At 44.5% G+C, this 24662-nt stretch overlaps 1 protein-coding gene across 1 annotated transcript; it reads left to right on the forward strand.

Annotated features, from left to right (window-relative positions):
- The first annotated feature begins 1203 nt into the window (after window positions 1–1203).
- Window positions 1204–22993, forward strand: LOC6588996. The gene is made up of 12 exons (XM_026988287.1): window positions 1204–1233; window positions 16404–17078; window positions 17304–17855; window positions 17933–18141; window positions 18225–18366; window positions 19442–19615; window positions 19702–20003; window positions 20061–20216; window positions 20271–20432; window positions 20496–20667; window positions 20728–21427; window positions 22165–22993. Exons 2-12 carry the CDS (start codon window positions 16682–16684, stop codon window positions 22580–22582), a joined length of 3384 nt encoding a protein of 1127 aa, XP_026844088.1. The 5' UTR covers window positions 1204–1233; window positions 16404–16681; the 3' UTR covers window positions 22583–22993.
- Window positions 22994–24662: the final 1669 nt, after the last annotated feature.

The raw sequence follows: 24662 nt of genomic DNA on the forward strand, positions 1-24662 counted from the left end.
CATGTCTCTGTCGCTCTCTGGGGGTACACTCTCTGCCTCTCTCTCCAGTTGGGGGTACGGGATGTCTCTGCCACTGCTACTCTGTGTTGCCGGTCTGGTCGGGGTCTCTGGTCTCTTGTATTTGCCTCTGCCACGGCCTGGTGTTGCCTGCCACGGCCTGCTTGCTGCCTGGCCTGATGCCGATGCCGCTGCCTGACTTTCTGCCTGTCCGGAGTTTTCAAGCATTTTAGTTGAATTTCGACTGCGCGACGTGTAAGTCTCCTCCGATTCTCCTCCGGAAACCGTCGTCGGCGTCGTCTGTTTCGGTGGCTCCGTCAATTCCGTGGCTCTCTGTGTATTTTGCGTACTCTGCGACGTCTTTTGGGACAATTTCGGCCGACAATTGTCCATCAATCCAGCCGAAAGAAGGAAAAGAAACAAACAAAAAATCCACAAAGAAAACTCGCATCTCGTCTCGTCGGAGGAAAATATAAATATAAATTCCTTGTGCTTCAACAACGTCTGACAGCGGCGGCGACGGCGGCGGCATTTTCCTCCAGTATGATGTTATTTCTGTGCATTCGGCGATTTTAGGTTGGTTTTTTTTTTGGGGGGGGTTTTTTTTTTTGCTCGACCGCTTGGGTTTTGCCAATTTTCCTATTTTGAATATTAAAAGCCAAGTGCCGGGCCGCAACGGCGATGACGCTGACAGTTTTTTGTGTGCCCCCCGTGGCCGCTCAGGTTTTCCTCCACTGGCACTACACTGGTACTCCTCCTCCGATTAAGACCAGTCTGGCATCGTGGCTGCGTTGCCTGGTTACGTTTACAACTCAGCCATGGACCAGGGGCCACGGACCAGGGACCAGGGACCTGGGACCGATGCCATGCATTATACATAAGCTCTAGTGAGAGGTCTGGGGAAAGATTCGATGGAGAAACAGAGAGTAGAGAAAGAGAGAGCGGAGAGGTGAGAGGAGAGGAGTCGACAATGTGCTAGAGCTGAAGTAGCTTCATCTGCAGCTTCAACTGCTGCCACTGCCACTGGCACTGGCACTGCCCCTGCCTCTGGGTCCCCCAACTAGATTAAGTGTGAGCTGGAGTTGTGGCTTTTATTTTTGGAACTGGAACTCTTTATTATTAGCCACGACTCTTACCATTTGCGCTGTTAACGCTACTCCACTTGGACCCGTCCTGCAATATTAATGACCATTTTCCCTGACAAATATTGAAGCGATTGTAACACGCCTGCCAAAGGTAATTGTAACTGGAACTGCGGTTCGTTAAGGGGTATCCATCTGCGGTTTTGGGGTAGGCTTTATCCATCGATTGGTCATGCGAAACTCTGAATGCCATTACCCACTGGCGATTGGCATTACGTTTCGCTGAACCAAACTAATGAATCGATTGCGGAATTCGACACTTGACATCTGTATCTGTATCTGTATTTGTATCGGTATCGCGTGTGAAAACTCATACGAACTATGAGATGTGTTGGGATACGACTTTAATTTATACGGATTCAAATGCTATTTATATGGAGTACAAATATTCCTGTGCTGATGCTTAAATTTATGCTAATTTTGAGGTTTAGCATATATTTTGTTGATATTTCAATTTACACAAATTCTGGGGTAGCATATTATGGTATGTTGCTCCTTAAGTCTATAGTAAATATTTACATTTCAGGTATCTCGCTTGCCCCTAGGTTGCTCCTTAAATTTATACAAATTTTTGGCTGCAGCGCATAACATTCTTTCTTCAATTTATACGGACTTCAAGCCATGGAAATATACAATTTCTATACATTCATTAATTTACGAAAAGTTTTGCATGTAGGGTATTTTTTGCTACTTTTAAATAATAGGAATTTCCCTCTTAAATGTAAAGAATTTGGTTAGTCGGGCGTATAATATTTTCGTTCATAATTTTTCATTGAAACCCAAAGGAATTCTTGTTAAAAATAAACAAATTTATAGATAAAGCATAATTTTTAGTAGAGCATTATTTTGCTCCATAAAATAAAACTCATTTGAGGAGAGATATTCCAACCTTGTAGATTTTTCCTTTAAAAATGTTCCCCAATATCTATTATTGGGGAATTTCCAGATGGACAAGCCGAAATCGCGACAAATATCCAGGTATATCGGCTATGGGTTTTCTCGAAAAGTTATACAAATTTCTACGCCCACTAGCTTTGGCTCTACTCTAATTTATAATACTCAAAAGATAGTTAAATGGCACAAGTCGTAAAGACTTTGAATTAATGTTGTTTCGTAGGGGGCTGTGATATTAAGTTTCAGTCATAAATTTACCTTAACAGTGGCCTTACGCCATTTGCGGGGGACACATTTTGAAAGTGCAGCAGCTATATAGTTTATAGTGCTGTGTAATCTTTAGTTTTCACATAAATTTATATAAACATTTAAGGATCAGAAGCATTTGCTTTATCTGCAATGGCTTTTGGTGAAAATGTAAGAAATATGTGGGTTTTCTTTGGTTTGTTTTTTTCAGAAGTATACCAGAGCTGTGGATAGTAGGTTTGAGGCTTTGCCTACACCCTCGAACATCTCTTTTAGGCGGACAGCGGCAAAAGTGTAATATTGTTTCCTTCAGTTGATTTATTTTCACCCTTCAGCTTCAGTCTGAAGTTGTGGAAGCGTCAGGCGCTGGTAAAATGTGCGAAAAGTTTGCTTTTGACACAAAGATAATTGAATTTTATTTAAAGCCTTTCAAGAATATGATTTTTCATACATGAGTTTTCCACAACGGCGGTTGAATCCGAATAATTTGGCTGTATTTTTCTGCAGGAGCCTCGAGAGTTTTGGAGTTTCCCCTGACATTTCCCAGATATCAAAATGGAATTAACAACAGAGTTTCTCTTAGTTTCGGTGGTGACTACGACTACCCCCACAATTGTGGTGTAGCTAACCAAAACGACTCTGATTCCCGACTAAATGTTGAGCAAATTCTGTCCCACTGCAGTGCCAAGAGCAAAGCTACTAAAACCAGTCGGAGCATCTCCCGTGGCACAAACCCGTGGCATACTTTCAGGCGAGGACACGGCGCGGCACAGCTGGAGGAAAAAAGTGGAAAGCCAAGAGAAAAACGGTGCAAAACCAGTAGGAAATCAGGGAAAAAACCAAGAGAAAAACGTTGCAAAACCAGGAGAAAAACAGTCCGAAACCAGGAGACAAACAGACAACACAGAACTGCGTTGAATGTGGATGGGAAATCAAGGTATCAGCAGGTTCGAGGCCAGGCCATCGTTTAGCACAATTCGATGGTTAATTTTTTATGCGATTACCCCCCTGCCCCTGCCAGGAGGATTGTAATTGCATTTTAATATTGATGATATATTGATGGCCCTGGGATGTGTGACCGGGCCAATGAGCTGCCAGCAGACAGACGCCTGTGCGGAGCGATCTGCCAATTGTGTGTCTCTTTACTTCATTTATGAAATTTACATTTATTTCATTCAGTGACAGACAGCACACCACACCTCGAAAGCAGTCGCTTTTGATTAAGGTTATTGCGATTGTAGTACCCGGTAGTCGCTACGAGAAAGGGTCTATATAGATATAGAAATCGAGCGAGAAAATAGAGATATATAGAGATATAGATATGCAGTATAGAGATCAGATGTTACTAATCTACAAATATGTTTAGGTTTCATTAGATCGTGTATACCAATCTCTCAATCTTCCTCCAATTTAAGAGACTTTCCCAGTTTTGGGTATCTTATAGTCGTTATGTCTACTTTAAAGTTCTTACTGGCTTGTGCTGTGCTGCGTTGGGTCACGCCTGGGTCAAGGGTCAGGCGCTGAGGCGCTGATTGTGTGTTGGGGGCGGGGTCCTCATTTGCATAGTTTGATTTCGCGTTTGTCAGCCCTTGCCATTGTTGACACTCGGTCGTCAGCTGTGGCAACAACAGCGAGGGGCACCAACATCGCGGCGAAAGGTGAGCATCGCAACAGCAGCAACGTATTTGTCAAAAATCAATTGTACGGTTAAGTGCCAGGACACTTTACACGAAATTTTCCACTCTCCTGGGCTACGCACTCACGCTGACACAGCTCCTGCTACTCCTGGCTCTACTGTTCTGGCTCCTGTTCGTCCTCCATGCGGGATTTCCATTTACAATATTAAATTTGTGCTGAAGTCGTGTCGACTCCCTCCCTCAATACAACTGCATTACTTTCGTTTTTCCCCACAGACACACACACACACACACACACACACAGACACACAGAATCCACTCCACTCGCACACCATCTTAAACAAGAAGTTCATTTCCCATTTCCCCAACGAAAGAGACCAACGACGACTCCTACAAACAATGGATTCCATCACGAAAATACGTATATGTCAATCGAAAGTATTTCATTTCATTTTATTTTTCGTTCTTCTGTTTCTAAGAAATTTTGGGTTTCTGGTTTTTCCCGGGGAGAGGGGAGAGAAAAACCTTTTTCGGTTTTTATTTACAATTGGCTTATCTTGGATTTGTCTGTGGCTTGCCTACGATTTCGATGAAATGGATATTTTTGCCAAACAGAAAAATGGCAATTATTTATTGATTAGGTAGACATTAAGATTTATCCTTCAAAACGGGGGACAAAAGCATATCAATATCGCAGGTTTCGACCCAAACGAGAGGACAGGGCAAACATTGATTTAGTCCCGGTCAAAGTTTGTCGAGTGGCCGGCCTGACCTTTCGACAATTTTTGTCCAATTTGAGGCAATTTGCAAGAGAAAAACTTTCGCCGTGCAAAGTCTAATTAGATGAGACATCGGTATAAAGTGTAGATAATTTGCATATTTCTCGAAAATTCACGAAACATTGAATAAGACTTTCATCTCATTTGGGAACTTTTCGAGGGACTTTCCTTTAGATTGTTCAACTTGCTGTTCGAGATATGTTAATGAAGTTAAGCGAAGAACTTTGCCTTCTTGTTTGATTGTGCTCGTAATGCTATGGTTTTTTCCTTCAAAGAGGATCGACGTGAAAAATCAGTTTATTCCACTAACTTATTGGCACATTAAAGCACAGAAATCCAAACTTTTTGACCTTTTTGTAAACAATATTTACTGAGTCATTAGGGTATTTTTTGTGCCCTGCAATACATAAATATGTGTGACTGGAAGAGGTCTTTGCTGCTAAGCCACACTGTGAGAGATATATAGAGAGCGGCACAAGAGTCCAATACGTTGGTGAAAATATTTTATTAAATTCCTAATAAATATACATGTATATATTTAAGTCTGCACTTTGCCTAATTATAAATCCCCCATAATTAATGGCATCTCGCATCTAATCTCATCTCTCATATCTAATATCTACTATTTAATCTTCAAATATCACAAGACTCCTTCCTGAGGGCTGCTTTAACAGCAAGGAATCCCAGCCGACGCTGGGCTTTAAACAAATTAGTTTGAATAATTTGCTGGCGCTTGTATCATTTATAAACCGAAAACTTCTTAATCAAGCCACACAAACCACACAAGGGTTTTGCCCAGCTGCCATTTTCCCCCACCGCGTTGCTTAATTGTCCTTTGGTGCGTTTTCTCTATGGGTTTCTCTCTTGCTCCTCTGTTGCCTTTAATCCCGGGCAAAACTTTGACAGAGAAGAGCTTTCCCCAGGACTCTGTGGTTGCTGGACTGCATCTTATCTTGAGCACATCCCAAAACGCATTGACAGCCACTTGATGCTGCTCCTGGTGGTTTTATTTTTAGTTTTTCCTTGCAGGTCCTCCGCAGTACAGTCCACAGTCCTGGCTGGACGTAACTTGCAAATCCTTTATGATTTAGTAGTGTGTCCGTTGTGTGACTTCGAGACCATGACACGCCTCCCTCGGCTGTCCCTCGGCTGTCACATAAACCGATTAAACTGTGAGCAGCTTATGCATTTTGTATCTGTCAGCTATCTGGTATCTGGCGAATGTGCAGCCATAAGCAGGTCAGGCTTGAGGCCTCCACCAACAGAGGGTCCCCGCCGGGACGCCATGCCACATCGATCAACATGACTGCAAGTGCTTCCATTAGTGACGCAAATTTCTTGTTAAACTTTGATTCGACAAAGTGCATTCGTTGACTGTTTTTGTAATTATCATTGCCTCGACGGCTTCGTCTCCCGCTGATGCTCTCCGGCATCTTCTTATGGTTTTTCTACTGGCTTTTTTTGCAGACTTTTATTTCTCATTCTTCCGCTCCGAAGCACGGCAATATAAACATGCAAAACTTTTCCCTGATTTGTTTATTATTCCTCATTGCTCTTTGAGGCCTGCTACTCGGCAGCTCCTCAAACTCACAACTCCAGCTCCTGATTGTATACCCCTTCAGCTGCCCCTTCTGTTGTAGTGGTTCTCTTTTAGTTAAGGCAGAATAATACAATAATGGGGAGGGGGCATAATACATTTATTATAAGGCTGGGATAGAGAGAACAAAGGCTGAGTGGAGTGGAGGATGGAGTAGACATTTTAATGGAAATCATAGAAATTAGAAAAGTTGCATCTTAAATTACCAGTTGTTGAACAGAACTGCAGAACTGTTTGAAGAACTATCGGATAACTGTCAACTGGCTTGAGGGAAATCTGAGCGCACCTCAAAGTTTCACTCGAGCTGTCTGTCTGTCTGTCGTATTCTATTATCAATGTGTCAAGAAACAATACAAGAAAAAATACTTAAGAAGCCAAAACTTTTATGAATCTTCGCTACACCAGAGACACCCAGCAGATGGACATTATTAGATACTAGAAATGTGGCTCAATCTCAGTACTATCTGTGCCTTATTTTTCCCCCTGTAAAGGGAATCTATCTTGTCAAAAACTTTAACAAAATGAACGCCTTGGCCATGGGATTGTCGCTGACAGGAAATATTTATTGAACCAAGAGCTTAACAAGCTTAAGGTCTTATTTAAGGTTCGCTCTTCACGGAGTGTAATGCTACAGGCCCTTGCTTTTCAATTTCTATCTCTAGTTCCACTTAAAGACAGAAACCAGAAACCTCTCCTTCTGTTTTGAAGGACCTTCTTTCTGTTAAATCCTAGGGTATGACCAATTTTTGGCATTCCGTTTCCACTTTTTGGTTGTACTCACATTTGTGTGATTATTTTCGCATGAGCCTGGGTGCCATTCGCCTAATTTATTATTCAATTAAAGCAGCAAAAAATAAACTTTAATCGCGGCGTAGTCATCAGCAAAAGGCCCCAAAAGACAACACACACAAACACATGCACAGAGGCACTCAGGCACGACCACACACACGCACACAGGCTGGCTCTTTCTCTCGGTCTCTTTATCGCTATCCTCCTTACAAGTGTGCCAAAAAAAAGACAAAAAAAACAAAGAGAGAAGAAAATGAAACCAAGAATGTATTGCTATAGTTTGTGGAAATGCCCGACTAAAAGATACCTCTTAGGTTACTCCCAAAGAGACTTTCGTTAGACGACAATGAGAGGGAGCCTAAGCTGCTCTTCTAGGAACTGCCATCATAGTCCTCTATGAATCTCAAGGAGATGGTGGTACGACCCTTGTTCTCTACGACCACAGGGTATGCACAAAAAATAAATATGGAAAATCGTGTGCCAAGAAAATTGCAGCAACAATTTTGCCTTTGTTGCCATTTGTTTTTTTTGTTTCACTCTCTGATTTTTCGTTGTTCGTGATGGAAGTTTTTGCTGTTGCCTTTCGAGTGTGAATGCGAGTGTGTGCACATACTAATGTGAGTGCGTGTGTGGCGGTGTGTGGGTTTTTCGGTCTCCTGTAATCGATTAAAAGTGCATGTCAAACTGTGCGTGCGCTCGCATTTTTTTAATGGGCTGCTAAAAAGCAACACGAAGGGAGGGGGGGGGGGGGGGGGGGGAGGAGTAGGAGGTGGAGGAAATAATAAAAACAAACACACAACAACGACAAAAATAAGCTCAGGCGCATTAACAAGAAAATGTGCGATGAAACAACAAAATGAAAAGCGACAAAAAAAAACTTTAAGTGCAGAAAACAAACAACAACAAAAAGAAAAAGAAAACTGAGACAAGAAAGAAAAGGATTGTCTGCAACGAAGAATTCGATACACTTTCAGAGTGTGATTTTGAACCAAAATATAAAGGAATTCAATACAGAATTCTAATAGATTACAAGCCATTACAAGAGTAATAAACATTTGAATACTAATGAATATTTATTACTGTAGTTGTAGAATCATAAAATCTTTATACACTCTAATCGAGCTATTCTTTATGAGAAGCAAAGGGGAAGTGAATCGATCCATTTGATCCATTTTAATCGTATTACCCCCGCCAGCGTAAGGGTATACGTGAAAAAACAACGTAAAATATGACAAAATTTACGAGCAGCATCGCTCGCTTCTCATATTTGTACATACCAGAGGACTCCACTTCTCGCTATAAGCTCTCGTGTAGGATGGAGGATGGAGGATGGAGGAGCATCCTCTCTGTGCCCCTTCTCTTCGTGCATCTGCTGCTGTGGTGACGCTTCCTCGTGTGGCTTGTTTTTAGTGCTTTGGCACGTAATGGGGTCGTTCCACAATCCCAGCCGGCCATGCCCCGTCCCCGCATGCAACAACCTCCATTTTGCCCACATTTTCCTTTTGTGTGGCGCCCGTTGTTGTTGCTGTTGTTTGCATGCCGCCTGGCTTTCCTCGGAACGGGACGGTCTCCTCCAAAAACTCATCGCTTGCCACTTGTGTGCCATATGATGATGATGAGATGAGCGCCGCGTTGAGTCGAGTCGAGTCGAGTTGAGTTTTGGCTTAGCGGATACGAAAGGAGGCCCAAACTAACAGCCAAGTGAGTGCCGTCGCGTCTGTGATGGAATATGGTATGCCCTCCACCCTTCGCCGATGCCTGGCCGCACTTATCACTTGATGATTACGATGATGCCAACTCTGGTCTGTGGGTCTCGGTCTACGTCTACGTCTGCGTCTGCGTCTACATCTGTGTCTGGTGGCGGTACTTCCTTCTGTTTGATGTGATATGAAGAACCGATTAACCGCCATTCAAGTGGCTCAGCAAGGGGCCTCCTCTTTATTTCAATTCCTCCTAAGAAGCTGTCTCTTTCTCTTATTCTCTCCCTAAGAAGCTTCGTCCTTTTATCAGCACCCATCTCTATCGCTCCTTGAGGGGCCGTCTGCACTTCTCTATTAAAAGCTATCGCTCCATTAGAAGTTATCTCTATTTCAGCATTAGAAACCATCTTTCTCTCTCTCTCTCTTTCGCTCCATGAGAGCGCCCCTCTCTGTCGCTCAATTAGGAGCCTTCTCTGTCTCTGTGCTGGGGCTGGCTGGCAGATTTGTGGAAACCACGAAAGCAAATTACGTTGACGACGAGCATCATTTTCCACTTTATTGAATTACCCCCGAAAAACGCCACATAGAGAGGCGGATGTGGCGGGCAGGAAAAGGAGGACCTGGCCACAATATGTGCTGGATTTTTTGGGGCTCTGTCCGCAGCAGGACCAGGAGGACGATGACGACGACGACGACGACGATGATTCCCCTCGCCAGATAAACAGAATTTCAATTTAAAATAATTTTATATATTTTCTTTGGGTAATTTTCTTCCTTTTTTTTCTGCTGTCTTGGCATAATTTTTAGGAAGAGGTTTGGGGGGCGGGGGGAGGGGCCCATCCACTTCCGTTGTCTGTCTGTCTGACTGTCAGCCACGGAAGCAATGTCTTTACTTAGCCTCAGACATAAAGAAGTTATCAGCATGGCGTTTATGGTTCTGCTTCAAGGGGTGCCACCACCCCACCCAAAATGGTTATGGGTGGCACCACCACCACCCACCACCAGCACAGTGGTTAAATAGGGGGCCCAAAACCTGCTGTCAGCTCCTTCCATGATGCGATGCCTTTCATTAGCCGCGTAAAACTCGAGGACTGTCAGTCGCTTTGTTTAACTTTTGTTTGGCTGTTTGTTTGCCGGTTCTTTTCTCTTTTTTTTTTCGTCACAATTTTGATGAGGCCCATCACCTACACAGCAGCTGGGACGGGGGGTGGGGGTGGGAGGTAGTCTCTCCTCTCTATATAGAGAATATACAATATACAATTCAGAGCTCTGAATATACATATACATAATCATCATTGTTATGCGCCGTTTGAGGCACTTTCGCTAGACACCCAACCAGGAGCTGTGGCGGCACAGTGGCACCAATTGTGTTGGGTATTGCTTTTGCCAGTAGAAGACTAGGCTGGGAGAGTGTATATGATCTCATATCTCATATCTTTGTACTGGTATCTGGACCATCGCATAATCAATTCCGAATCAATGAGCATTCCCGTACCACTGTGCCCTGTCAGCCGCATTCCATTCCCCAGTGGGCGCCATTCAAGCTGCGTGCTTAAAAGAGCATTGCCCGCCGGCATTATGTTTTGTGTCAGCACTAAAAGATATAGGTGGCAGGAGACTACAGGGCAAGGGGGAGGAATAGGGGGATAGGCAGAAAGGGAGAGGATGCGAGAGTAGGACATACTGTTGACGGCATTGCACGTACTTTTGTGGGTTAGCAGGCCTTTCATCCTGGTTCTGTTCTGTGCTCTGTTCTGTGCTCTGCTTTTGGCTCTCTAAGTTGGCCATGTTGACTATGTCATTTGCTAATTTAGCACAAACGGTTTGAGTCTACTTGGCCCGACTACACTACACACCAGACCACACACTGGGCTCAACTTGCATTTGCCAAAAGGTCAACAGAACGATAGAGACTGAGAGTGAAGGGGACACATCCAAAGCAAACGAACATTAATTAAGCAGGCCAGCAGCTCCGGCTCCGGCTCCAGCTCCTCCGACTATGGATGACAAATATGCCACAAGACGGGGCAGAGACTAAAAGGATGTCAGCGACATGTGCAAAAATAATAGTGGTCAAACGCCTATGGTCAAGTGAATAATAACCGAACCGATGGAGCCAGAAGGGTGCAAAGATTATTGTATTCTGGGAAATGAATATTCAATTCCCAGGCATCCACTCTGGTATTTTAAAGATAAATAACTCTTCCTGGGTTTGAATATACAAATCATCTAATAGAATATATCAGAAATCTAGACAAAAGCAGCCTTTAATGGCATCAATATCTTCCGCCGACTAATAGCTTTTCTTTCAAACCTTTCGTAGGGTATCTTACAGTCGTTCCTACGCTTTATACGCTCTTATTTATTATTCATTTGAGAGCCGTTCATAATTTCGAGAGCACTGAACTTTTGTGCCACATTTTAATGTACTTTTTTTTGCCACCTTCCTTTTTGGAACACATTTCGAAAAGTAAAATCAATTTGTAAAATATTTTGCGAAATTCTCAGGACAAGATTGATGAGGTTTTGGGTGGGGTTGGGTGTGCTTTGTGTGTGTGCGTGTGTGTGTGCGTGTTCCCATTCATGTGGCCTGCACTGTGGCAACGACAGATTTTGGGGTCTGGGGATTGATTGTCGCAGCAGCTCTAGCAGGAGGCGGCCCTAATGGCGATGTCTGCTTTGACTCTGACTCCGACTCCCACTCCGACATCCTGGTAGCATCATCGATGAGAGCGAGAGCGAGAGAGTGACAAAGACTAACGCTTTCTCGTCACACACTTTGACACATTGTTAGTCAAACAAAAGATTTTGCATGCTAATTCGATTCTCCGGTCCAACACAAACACCCACACCACACACACGAATGAATGTGCAAGCCCAAATCCGAATCTGGGCTAAGACCCATTTCTTTCTTGTGTTTTATTTCGGTCGGAAGCCCAGAAGCCAATAATAAAATTGTTTATGTGGGTCCCCCTCCCTCTGGTCCGTCCTTTCGCTGATGTTGATAAAGCAAGACCCCCAAAGGCACAGGCCGCACGAGACAGGAAATTTGTTGGAAAAACTCTCTCTCTCTCCCGTCGCCGGCGACGGCTTGTAATTTTCATTGTTTTTAGGCCGTGCCAAGACGAGACGAGACGATGCTTGACTTCCGCCCTTCCTTTCCCTTCCGTTCCATTCCGTTCTGTCCCTTTTTTCCATATACAACTTTATATACACGGAAGTGTCATTTTTCAGCTAAGAAGGGCTTAACTTTTTCCTTTATGATGCGTTGAGGCTCACGCCTCAGAGCCAGGAAGCCCCAAGCCCCCCTCCCTGCTCTCGAGGGCGGTTAATTTTTGAGGTCTTCGCAAGGTTAGCATTAAAAATGTATATCGAAAATAATATGGAGAGTTTTACTTGCGAAAACCTAATTATGCTTGTGATAGGATTTTTGAGCAAGGGTTTCGTGCCTCGTTGGGCTTTCGATAAGGCTGAACACTTTCGAAGGGTTTCCGGGGGTCTGCGATTATTTATGGAGCATTGACCCTTTCGAATTGGCCGGCTTAATGGGGGACACGTTTTAATTTCGTGTCTTTGGCTAAAACATAAATCCATTAGCCACTCGGCCAACTCTTTCATGAAAGGCGAACTCTACCTAAAATATCCATGTACAAAAGTTCCAGACAGGACACCAGCAGAAGTGGGCAAGAAATGGTCAAGTTGAAAACTTTTTATTTTGTATTTTGCCGAAATTTTGTCTGGCAAACTAAATGGAAAAAAAAAAGTATTAATATAAGAGTATATCCTTTTGCCGGCGGCTGCATTGAAAATGATTTTACCCTGGGGACCAAGCACACACACACAGTCCTCGCAAAAAGACATCAAAATTCGTATCCTTTTTCTGTAAAACTTGTGCATACACAACATACAAAATAAGTTAAGGCAAAGCCATCTCTCCCGACCTATTCGGTTGTAGTTGTGTTCCGACAAACAGTTTCGTTAGTGTTCGGATAGTTTTTCGTTGGAAAGTTCAAAGTTCTGACTCTTGTACTGGACTGTGTATAAGTGTTCTTTGGGGACTTTTTGATAACTCAAATGGGAATATGAATGCTGAATGGAAGGAAGATGTGTGTGGAAACTATATATGTATAAAACCAGTCGAAAGATACTCGGCCTCCCGGCCATAGATTCTTCTACAAAATCCCTTAAAATTGCCTTAAATTCTAGAGTTCATAACCTCTCTTGGGGTAATGGAATACCATTTCTGGACCAACCCCACAATGCGACAAAGTTCTTGTCGTTTTATGATCTCTTTCGCTTCGCGCATTTTATTTAAGGGCGTTGATGCTGCTGCTCCTGTTGCCTCCTGTGGATGCCTCAGATTCTCCTGCTGGTCTCCTGTGGATGCCCCAGCAGCCACAGCTGCTTATTCAGTGGTGTTGTCGCATATTGTCGTGTGTTTATTACAATGCAAAGTGCAAAAAACTAAAATGTAGAGCCCCGAGGTAATATGATATCCATTATCATGCCAGTCGGAGGCAAGACAAACACCCCCCGCGAAAAGCGGGGCAAGCGCGTTGAAAAACGTCAGCGAGAAAAGTTTAAATAAATTTTATGTGGCTGAACCACAACTTGTTTTTTTTTTTGTAATCCTTTTTTTCGAGGCGCCGCCGCGTGGGTGATGTGGCATACATATGTATGTTTAATCAGCAGAGTAAGCCCGGAGAGTGACCCGGTATCCAGTTAAATCTCACCTTCTACCACGCCCACTCCTCCACCATTGCCCTTTGTAAATAAAAGTTGGCCTTTTTTTGACACACCCACACGGAGGCAGCTGGGGCTTGTGTGTGTGTGTGTCTACAGTGCGTTTCACTGCTTTAGGACAGTACGGCTCAGCTGTGCTCTACTAAAACTAATTATAAAGGGACTAAAGGGATAAAAGGGCTCGTTAACACCTAAATAAATTCCACAAAAAGACAAAGACTGTAGTGCAAAGCTTGGGGCTATTCACTATACAAAAATGAGTAGATCTTTGGACCTGGGAATATCCCAGCAGCCAAAAGACAAGTTTGTCAGGCTCTCAATGAACCCATCAGTCGTGCCACTTAAACTAGATTGTCGGCATATGTGGCAGACCAATCAAATGCCACAACATAAACGATTTCAATTAATTCGTTGAACAATTGGTTGGCTGTTCTGAACGACAGTACTGTCATAACTATTTATAGCTGGCAGCATTTCCGATTGGTATTGTCACAGCAATGTCTTGCAGTAACGAAACGCAGTGTTTGAATTTCGACTGCGGCATAAAGTTGCAGTTGCTAAAGTCAATGACCAGTTAAGTCAACACTCCGCCGCGCTGTCAAGAGGAGGAGGCGGAGAAGCAAGAGGTGTGGTCATGAGATCGGGATTTGGGGCAAGAGTCTGGGACTGGACTGGACTGGACTGGACTGAGAACATATTGAAATCATCCTCATCATCGCGTACGACACCCGCCTATGGCATTTACATTTTAATATTGCATTTTAAAGAACATAAAACTGCTGACGCGGCGCCCATTGAAATTGGTGTGTGTGTGTGTGCATTTCCCACCCGAAGGATATTATTGCTATGTGGGGGAGGGGGGCCCCTGGACCCTGGCCACAACAAAGGGAAGCGCCGCAAAATGCCGGGGAGAATCCATCCATAAGAATGAAAAAAAGATGGAGAAATATACTATATATATATTTTTTGCAATATTTTCGCTTGAGAGAGAGAGAGAGGCGAACGGATGGAGAGGATATCGTTATGGATTGCTTGTTTGCTCCTTGCTTCTACGTACAACAATGTTGTTAAATTTTATGTTTCCACAGGTAATGCCACCACCCACCATCGGCCCACCTCTTGCTACATCCTCCTTGAGCTGCAGCAAGGTTTTTTTTTGATTGATGTTCCATCCATTCGGTGGTCCTTCCTGGCATCCTGGCATCCTTTCTTCGTTTCTTCCTTTCTGGCTGCTGCCTTCCGCTTTCACTTCCCCTTCTTCTCACTTGCTTACAATCAATTTAAATGCGCCTCTGTGCATTGTAAAATTCTCTTTGGCTAAATCGTTATGTGCACAACCATAAAACGGGGATAACTGGGCCACACTGCCATTTTCCTACCACTTGCTGGATGTTGCCTGCCACAAGTTCCTCCTGCAAGTCTGATGCAAAATGATGCAAGTTTTCCTATGACTGTGACTGTGACTGTGCTTTCGCTTTTCGTTCGCTTTTCGTTGGCTTTTCGCCGGCTTTTCTTCCCCAGACCAGATCATTTATCATTTTTATAGCTCCTCAATGGAACATTGGACTAATCTAAATGATAGCATCGCCTCCTGCATCGCTTCTGCCAACGATAAAGACATAAATCAATCAAGTTTCGTTTAACTTCGACACAATCACAAACAGCCAGACCAGACACTTGATGTTTCATTGCAACTTCTTGAAATTGTCGACGCTCTCACGAAAATAATGATTGCAAAGGTCTTTACCGAATGGCTCCAGCTGAGAAATTCTTTGAAAAAAAAACCATGATTTGTGGAGCTTATGAATTCACAGAAAAGAGAGAAATCACTGGATAACTAACGCAATTTTGTTTTTTACCATTCCACTCTCTTTTTATGGCAGCTTTTAAGTAATGAAATTTCGCCCTGGAGCCCCACAGAGTCTTCTGTTTCTCTCATATGTCCGGCACTAAAAGCATTTTCTACGAATTTTCTTTGATAGATTTTAAGAACTGGGACTGGGTTCTGGGAAAATGTGTGTCAAAATCAGATTTTATTTTATTTTCTTACTAAAAAACAGAATAATTTCAAGTATTTTTTTATATTTTTTGATATATTAAACTCTTAAATCAAACTATTTATTCTCCAATATTAATGATTTTGTCCTCTTTTATCGTTAAAATATTATCGCCATAATACCCACGGCCACAAACAGTTTTATTCAAATAATAAAAATAATTATGGAGATTGATGTAAATGCGAAAATGATTGGCAAATTTTATTTGGCTAAGAACCCATAATTTTCAAACATATTTTGACATTAATTTTGCATATTGGTTTGACTTTGATAAGGGTCCTTTATAAGAGCATCAGAGAGAGAGAGAGAGAGAGGGGGGGAGAGTTCCAGGGCAAAAGCGTGTTTTTAGATGGACTTTTTGTATACTTTAACTTTCAAACATATATGAAAAATTTAAACTACAAAAACCTCGAAATGGTAAACTTTTTTCCATCAAGGATATGTTTTGAAAATTGATTAAATTTAACTAAAAATTGCATTGACACTCGCCTGGCGGGCTCGACTGCACAAAATGTGCCCTAATTCTTATGCCAGAGTGACCGCAGAATTGCACTCATCTAATTCCATTTTTCACACTCCTCTGCAGTGTTCTCCCCTCCTATTTGTGGTGTGGTGTGGCCAGGTCTTGGTGTTGTGGCAGGAAATGGAATACACGCAATTGAACAGCAAATTGAATTATGCATTGCATATGCTTCTTGTTTTGTGTGCGCCTGGGCGTAGGGTAAACAAATTGATTTTGATTTGATTTATTTACGAGACCGAAGCTCACTCCCCACTCTAACCGCCCCGCCACCACTCTACCCCGTTTCTATTCCATTTCAGTTTTGGCTGCAAAAATGTTTGAGATGGCCCGAAATGGTTACAGTCGCCGCTACAGTCGGATGCTGGCTGTTGCCTAGAAATACGAAAGCCAGCAAAAGCCCCAAAAAACAGTACCGGAAAAACAAACCCGAAACCGAAACCGAGACCTCAGACTCGAAAATAATGTCCTGCTGCTACATGCATTGAAGTTGACATCACACACACACAGATACACACCCACACACACACACACAGAGCCAGTGAAAGCTTTTTGAGCAGAGCGGAGAGGAAGGAGTACAATGGTCATCCAGTGCACATGTGATTGCAACTGCAGTGATAGTAGAGATAACCGGAGCCTCATCTCCTCGTGCCTCCCAGCAGCAGTAGCAGCAGCAGCAGCCACAGTGCCACCACGCCAGCAGCAACGAGGCGGCGGCACCGGCGGCAACCATCATCCATTCGGTTCCTCAGCAGCCTCTGGTGGCGATGATATGGAGCATAGGATACCATACTATCGCCGCTTATCGAATACCTCATCAGCCCTGTACGGCAGCTGTCCCCAATTGCTGGCCACCAGCACCAGCACCAGCACCCTACCGCATCCCTGTCCCCATCATTCGTCCAGGCAGCTGGAGGACAGACAGTACTCGAGTCTGGTGAGACCCAAGCATAGGAGTCCCGTGCTGTGCAACAAATGTGCGCTGTGACGAAGATACAATCTGAGCTGTGAGCATCCGAAGCAGGGCCACAAGTCCGCAACGAACGCACCGAAGGTTGGAGAGCACACGGAGGCAAAACCGAAACCGACACCGAAACCTGACCACGGTCCCCAGGACCCAGAACAGATACGGAACAAGGAGGCGACACACACACCCGCTCGATATTTGTGCACCGAGTGTCGCTTCAATAATCAGCCATTGGCCTGGTGGGTTTCATGTCCCAGGCTCTCGAATCTATCCAGTGAACAGCTCCAGGAGCTCCAGGAACAGCAAATAAAAATGCAGTCGTCGCACTGCCATGCTGGAGGCGGGGCAACACCCACGGCCACGGCCACAGCCACAGCCGCCGCCCTGCCGCGCTTCCCCGTGCAAACGGCCAAGAGGCATTGTGACAATTTTGGCAGCTATGCCACATTGCCCACCATTGAACAGCAGCACCAGGGACAGCATCCTCAGCATCCTGTCGCCTGCAGTCGACATGGTGGCGGTGCCGTTGGCGTATTGCCTGCCCCACCGCCTCCACGCTGGTATGGTGGTGTGGCCGCTGCAAATCCCAATTTGAATGGCTGCTGTTATATGTACAATCCGCCTAGCACAAACCCTCATCACCAGCATCATCAGTATGCCCCACAATATTGCCTCTGCGATAATTGGTATCAACAACAACAACAACAACAACAACAACAACAGCAGCAGGTGCACCATCATCAGGTGCAACAAAGAAGCAAACCGAATGGCGGCGGCTGCTACTTTGGTGAGTAATGAGGCCAACCCGGAGGCCTTTTAGTCCATCATTTAATCAGAGGTTCGATTGTTTTTCCGAATGTTTAGGCTATGAGGGCCACCACACCCATCCCCATCCCCATCCCCATCCCTCCATCCCCATGCATGCGCCGACGACACACTTGCCGGTGCCACCGCACATCACCGATGAGGAGGATTCGGCCTTTCCGGCACTGGCCGATCGGGAGTTTCATATGCTGCATCGGAACATACCGGCATTGCGGCGCACGGGCGTGGACACCACACGCATCCGACAGGTGAGTCCGCCCCCAACCTGCTTGTCAAACTGTAATTGCCGGCAATTTACTACTGCTCTCTTTTTTCTGGGTTTTTTTTGCAGTACTTTTACCCCGATGGCGGCTGGGGCTGGATCATCTGTGGCGTCTCCTTTCTCGTTCACATCCTGACCACCGGACTGCAGCTCAGCTACGGCCTTCTGTTGTTCTACGCCGTACAATATTTGCATAATACCAATGGCATAGGTAAGTCATGGCCTCCCACCAGAGGTCAGAGATCAGAGGCCAGGCATCGGCCGCCTTTATGAATTGTCTGTGCGACATGGCCTAATCGGAGTGTGCAATCAGTGGCCATGTGGCAGAAGCCCACTGTTGTTGATTGTGGTATTTTCCTGGTTATTTTCTTGTTTTCCACACAATTTTCCGGTATTCCTGGGCATTTTCTGGAGTTAGACTTTCGGCCCTCTCGGCCTGAATTGAGTAGCAATCAAAATGTTTGTGTGCACGAATCTACAGGGCATATTGAAAATGCAAATGCTTTGAATAATATTCGATGTGGTGTGGTGTGGTGGGGTGTGCTGTCTTTGCCTCTGAATATTTGCTTGAATTTCATTTACATCCTGCTTTAAAGCCAAGTGTTGGACAAGGTGTAAGAACACTGTCAACAGTCAGTGCGAAACTACTCCGACGGCAAGCAATGCTGACAGTTTATGGAGCAGAAGTTCATCCTTTCAACATAAATTTTCATGCCTTGCTGATGGAGTGCATGACATACAGTGGGAACAGTGTTTATGGCTTGCACTTCCATTAGTGTTTGCAATGATATATCATCTTATTCTCGGTCCTGAGTAGGCAATGTGGATATATACATGTTTTCTGTGGTGGCACAGGTTTCGAATGGGGCATTAAAGACTGACAAAATGTACGAAAAATCAGTTCAATTAACGGTATTACATATGTACATACCTTTGTAATCGCATTGCACGCCTCTCTAACAAAAGGTTTCCTTGTCACTCTAATTACATTAAGCACATCCCATCCCAAACAGTAATTAAAAGCTTAAAATCAATTTGAAACCACAGTTTTCACACTCTTAAATGGTTTGAATTGGTGCTCTTCACAGGGGCCCTTAACTTTTGAAATATTACAACTCAAAAGATTACTTTTCCAGCGGGGCAGGGCTCGGGCGGCCCTTCAAATGTGTTAATTCACCTCTGGTCAGCATCTCTGGAGAATGACCTTCGTCAAAGTTGACTTTTCTGCTGTAAAATATTATCACTCAAAAGCTTAATTTCCACGCTGTGCTCCTGCTCTTCCACAGAACTCCTGGGCGCCCTGAGCTGGTCAATTTCCATGCTGGCCACACCGTTTGTGGTGTCGCTCTGTCGAAAGCGCTCCATTCGGCTGCTCTCCATTGTGGGTGGCCTCGTGATGCCCCTGGGCATACTGTTCACCTCATTTGCCACGGAATTTGGACAGGTTGTTTTCAGTTATGGTGCGTATAAATAAATAACTTTTGGCCAGTGCCAGGCACGGCACAAAGGACCCAACTGATACTCGTGCTGCTAAATCCTCTGGCAGGCATCGTCTTTGGCATCGGTGTCGCCATGGTGCGTGAGGCATCCACCGTGATGCTCGGCAATTACTTTAAGCGTCGCCGTCAATTCGTCGAAATGGTGGCCATGTCCGGCGAGGGTGTGGGCATCGCATTGTTCTCCGTCATCCTGAAGGAGGGCGTGGGCAAGGCCGGCTGGCGCCTGGGCCTGCAGATTGTGGCCGCCCTGACGGCCCTCAGCTTTTTCATGGGCCTCATGTATCGACCGGCCTCCCTCTACCATCCCCAGCGACGGGCCATCCAGCACTTGAAGAATCAGCGCAAAAAGGTAAACGCCATGGATACAATAAGTTCTCTCCATCAAATCAATTTTCCACCACTTCAGATGAGGGAAAAGAAACCGATTTTGAGCCAGGAAGTGGAGTCCCCGACGAGATATCTTTTTTTGGACATATCATCACTGAAATCGGTGACAGTTAAAATCTTATTAATGACCTCCAGTGTGGCCTCCTTTGGCATTTACACACCCATGTTCCTAATGGTAAGCGGTGCTCCCTGTTATTGGGGATATAATTGCTAAATCATCTCTTTACAGGCTCTCAATGCCGCCAAGGAGGGCTCGGATGTCCAGGAATTGGTTTTGTTGCAGACTTTTCTTGGCATTTCCATGGCCCTGGGTGTGGTTATAGCTGGGGCCCTGCTGCGTCGCGTCTTTGTGATCAGACACTTTGTAATTAACACGAAAATTGTCACCCAGGTGCGTTTTATACGTAGTCTGGCGGGGAAATCCTTAATCTTGGTTTGTCTTTCCTTTCCATAGCTCTTCATATCAATTGTGGCCCTGGCCATACTCTTTCTATCCTTCGTGATGGGCTATAAGGGCCTGTGCATCCTTAGCTGGTTATATGGCATAGGTCTGGGTGGCTTTCAGTATTCCTTGAAGATTTTGGCACTGGAACGAATAAAACTAAAGCATTTCTCCAAGGCTTGGGGTGAGTACAAGACTGCAGTGAGCCCCTTCCATTTCCATTGGTTATACGATTCGCTTTCAGGTTTCATTCGAGGCGTTGAATCGGTTCCGGTTCTGATCAGTGTGCCACTGACTTCCTTCCTCAACGATTACTCCCTGAAATACGGTCGTGCTGGCTACTATATTTGCTCCGCTGCCGCTGCCATCTCTGGCATCATAATCTTCTTTATCAGTGAACCGCAGCACCAGCAGAACCAGCAGCAGCAGCACCACCATCACCAGCACCAGCATCGCGGCGGACAGCCGCATTTGAATGGACACCTGCCCACGCCCATGCTGATGCGGCACTCTTCGGCGAGGCAGCATCGGCCCCCACACATGCACATGGACTATGGCTACGGGGAGTATCCGGCCCCTGATCTCCTCAGTCGCAGCTGCATTAGTCTCAATCAAATGGATCCGTATCTGCAGACCAGCGCCAACTATTGCCAACGTCACATGCAGCAGCAGCAGCAGCAGCAGCAGCAACAGCACCATCACTCCCATTCCCACTTACATGCCCTTGGCCCACCTCAGCAGCATCCACAGCAGTTGGCGTGCCACAATCTGGACATGCAGCAGGTGCGCGGCGGCGCCTATCAGGCGGGGCAGGGCAGCATTGGGGCCCGCATGGGCAAGCGTCTGCAGCGCAGCCTGTCCTTCATTCAGCAGCACAACTGCTGCGATGGCCTCTACTGCAGCTTCCACAGCACCTACGAGCTGGGCTGCCACAAGAGCAACAAGTAAGTACACACATTACTACTACTACGACGCGCACCAGTAGTCTGACGAATGGGCTCCCTAATCGGTCCCGTCCCGGCCACTGGAGAGCAATGAGCATCGCCTCCCATGCATTGAGTGGTCGTTGCTTGCCGGGTCGTGCCTTGCACAGAGTCGGTGGGCACTGGGTCTTAGCTCTGTTTGTCTGTTGGCGAAGCACACACATATATTGGTGGGTAGGTAGTGGAATGGTAAATCAAAGTGCACATTAAGCTGGTGGGGAAACGTTTTAAGTACATGATATCCATCCATCCACCGCTGGCCATTAGATACGGGCAAAGGAGTTGTAGGAAAAGGAATTTAGTCCGTCCAAAGAGTCCAATGGGGACTCTATTCAGAAACTTTACCGATTAATGATCGATAAACAGATTACCAAACTTTGGACCTACAAAAGTCTACCAGTTCGACCTCTTGAAATAATCGATACTCCATGGGTGGAGTATGTGGGCATCCAATGCCGATTCGAAACGAAATGAAACGAAACAATCAAAAACCAATTAAAAGATTTCCCGTTGAGCAAGACAATCGAGAGCAATCAGGGCCATAGAGAAACCATAGAGAAACAGAATCAATTTAGCAACGGCTTCGTGGCCTTATGAGGCACAAACCAAGCCAAGAGCCCGCCCTCGATGGAGGGACGGCCCGCTGTGTGTTGACACTTTGCCTAAAACCTTCAAATTGCTTCGCTTCCATTTTCCAGATCCCAGGACAGGCAGGCATTGATATGCACCTGCAGTCCCAGCACCACCACCACCACAGCCACCACCTATGGAGGAGGACACATGGCTGGAGCGAGCTCCACTCGCAGCCGCAGCGTTCCAGAGGGTCTATCGACCATGTCGCAGCAGTGTAACTGCCGGCATGGCCAGGCGGCCACTGGATCAGGTTCGGGTCCAGGTCCCACCCGTGAGTTCATCTACGTGCCGCATGCCTATGCCTCGCTTCAGAGAACGCCACATCGTCATAGCCAAGGAGCGGGTGGCGGAGCCAGTGCCGGAGCTGGCGGAGGAGGATGCCAGACGTTGCGAAACAATCCACAATGCCGTCTGAAGCGTTCCCAGTCCCTGTGTCGACCCGGAACCGTGCAGTTTGTGGAGCAAATCACCACCTCGGTGTAGGATGCTACCCAATTGGGTACCATAAAACTTATTTTTTGGTATTATAGTCCAACCCAGACACCACATACATGTTACGTGAATCGAATTCAGAATTTGTCAGATCTCTTCTAGTCTTTTGTCGTATGTAGCTCTATTAGAAATGTAAACTAATACTCCTCTCCAGCTGGGAGCTCAAAGGGGAATGTGGAAGAACCCACTGCCCCCCTCCCACCCTACACACACACCTTAAACAAAGAAAAGCAACTCAATGAATTTTCCATATATATATATATATAAATCCCATATAAAAACCCACACACAACACACACATTCATTAAACTAGGATGAAAATTTTTACTCATTAGCATATGAATATATTATAGAGATTACAGACAGACGGAAAAGCTTTATCGGGTGTCTCAAGCAGCAAGAATAAACGGAAAACAAAAACAAAACAAAAAAAAACAAGTATTCAAATTATGGCAAGAACATAAATATTTATGAGGCACTTCAAATGGGGAATCGAATCGAATCGAATCGAAAGCAAAAAAAATAAAGAAACTTCTTAAATGGTCCATTTTATAAACGTGCATACAATTTAACCACCGAATACCGATTACCAATCTATATATACATACTACGAAAAAAAAGACCCATTACCGATGTCTCCCCTGAGGCGGGACCCGGAGAGACCCAGAGACCCAGAGATCCAGAGACCAGATCCAGTGCCAAGTGCCGAGTGCCGTGTGCTGATTGCCGAGTTTGTCGTGTCAGCTCAAAAGTACTTTATTTTTCAATAATATATACATGTATATTGCATAATTAAGATGCGTGCAACATCGTACACGGCGACAGAGAAATGAAAATTACTTTTGCCACGGACGCTGATTGAGTGAGTTAAATGAGCCTTATTTTCCGAACCGAAACGAAACGAAATGAACCGAAACGAGGCATATGAAATAATAATGATTACCATTATGATAACCATAATTAATTGAAGCTGCAAATTATCACAGGAGCAGTGCGGTAATCCACCATAAATTACAAAAAACAATGGCCGACAATATTGGCCATGAATTGCATGAACAGTAGTCAAAAATGAGAGAGCCAATTGGTAAGCCATTTAGAATTCATTAAAAAAGTTCAGCGCTAACTAAATAGAACTCTCAACAGAACAGAAACAGAAACAGAAACAGAGCTGCATAGGTGTACATATAATAATTAGTTGGAAAAAAAAGGAAAATATTCTATAAATACAAAGGTTTCGTGCACCAGTAAAACGATAGCATGAATCATTTAACTAAAAAGACCAAAGGGCAAATGGGAAAAGGCAGAGCTGTTGTTTCACGGTGCGTTTTATGCCGACCGATTCCATCGAAAATATCCCATCGTCAAATTGAAGCCATTCTCGTGACTCTTTTGTTATTATTCAGGGAATTTTCGTGCAGGGGAACCCACTATGTCATGCTGTGTGACAACAAAAACCGGCGGGATTTACATGTTAACCCGCTGCGAATACGCTCTCGATGCGAAAAGACGACAGGCAGTACAAAAACGCATCGTTTAACAGCGGCTTGAATAAACAGAATATTTTATAAAATATTTGAAAAGCTTAATGAAATGGCAAATAAACAAAATATGAAAGGAAAACAGCGTACAAGTGTCAATACATTGTTGTTTTTGCAATAAAAATGGTAACAACAACAAATAAAAGATACAAATCTAATGCAAAAAGGCCAAGAACATTTCGTACAATATGTTCAGCGAATGCCTAATCCAAAAAGTCATTGAAAAACCAAACGAAATTGAGAGAAAAAAATGCATAAAAATTTTAGATGAATGTGAGCAGAATATTTGCCCATAAAATGTTTACCACGAATTGGAAAACCCAAGAAAAATGTATTCCTCAACACACCATTTGGCCGACAAAAAACGTGAAAATGAAACAAAATAAACTGCCAGGAAATGCAATAAAAGAAAAAACATTAGCATACATATATTACGAAGCAAACTAAGATCCTACCACAAAATTTGTTCACTCTTTCAAGGTCATTAAAATAAATTGATAAAAATTTTCCACTAAGAAAAACCACATAAATGT

This window comes from Drosophila persimilis, unplaced genomic scaffold, assembly GCF_003286085.1.
Source record: "Drosophila persimilis strain 14011-0111.01,24,50 unplaced genomic scaffold, DperRS2 tig00000191-arrow-pilon, whole genome shotgun sequence".
NCBI lineage: Eukaryota > Metazoa > Arthropoda > Insecta > Diptera > Drosophilidae > Drosophila > Drosophila persimilis.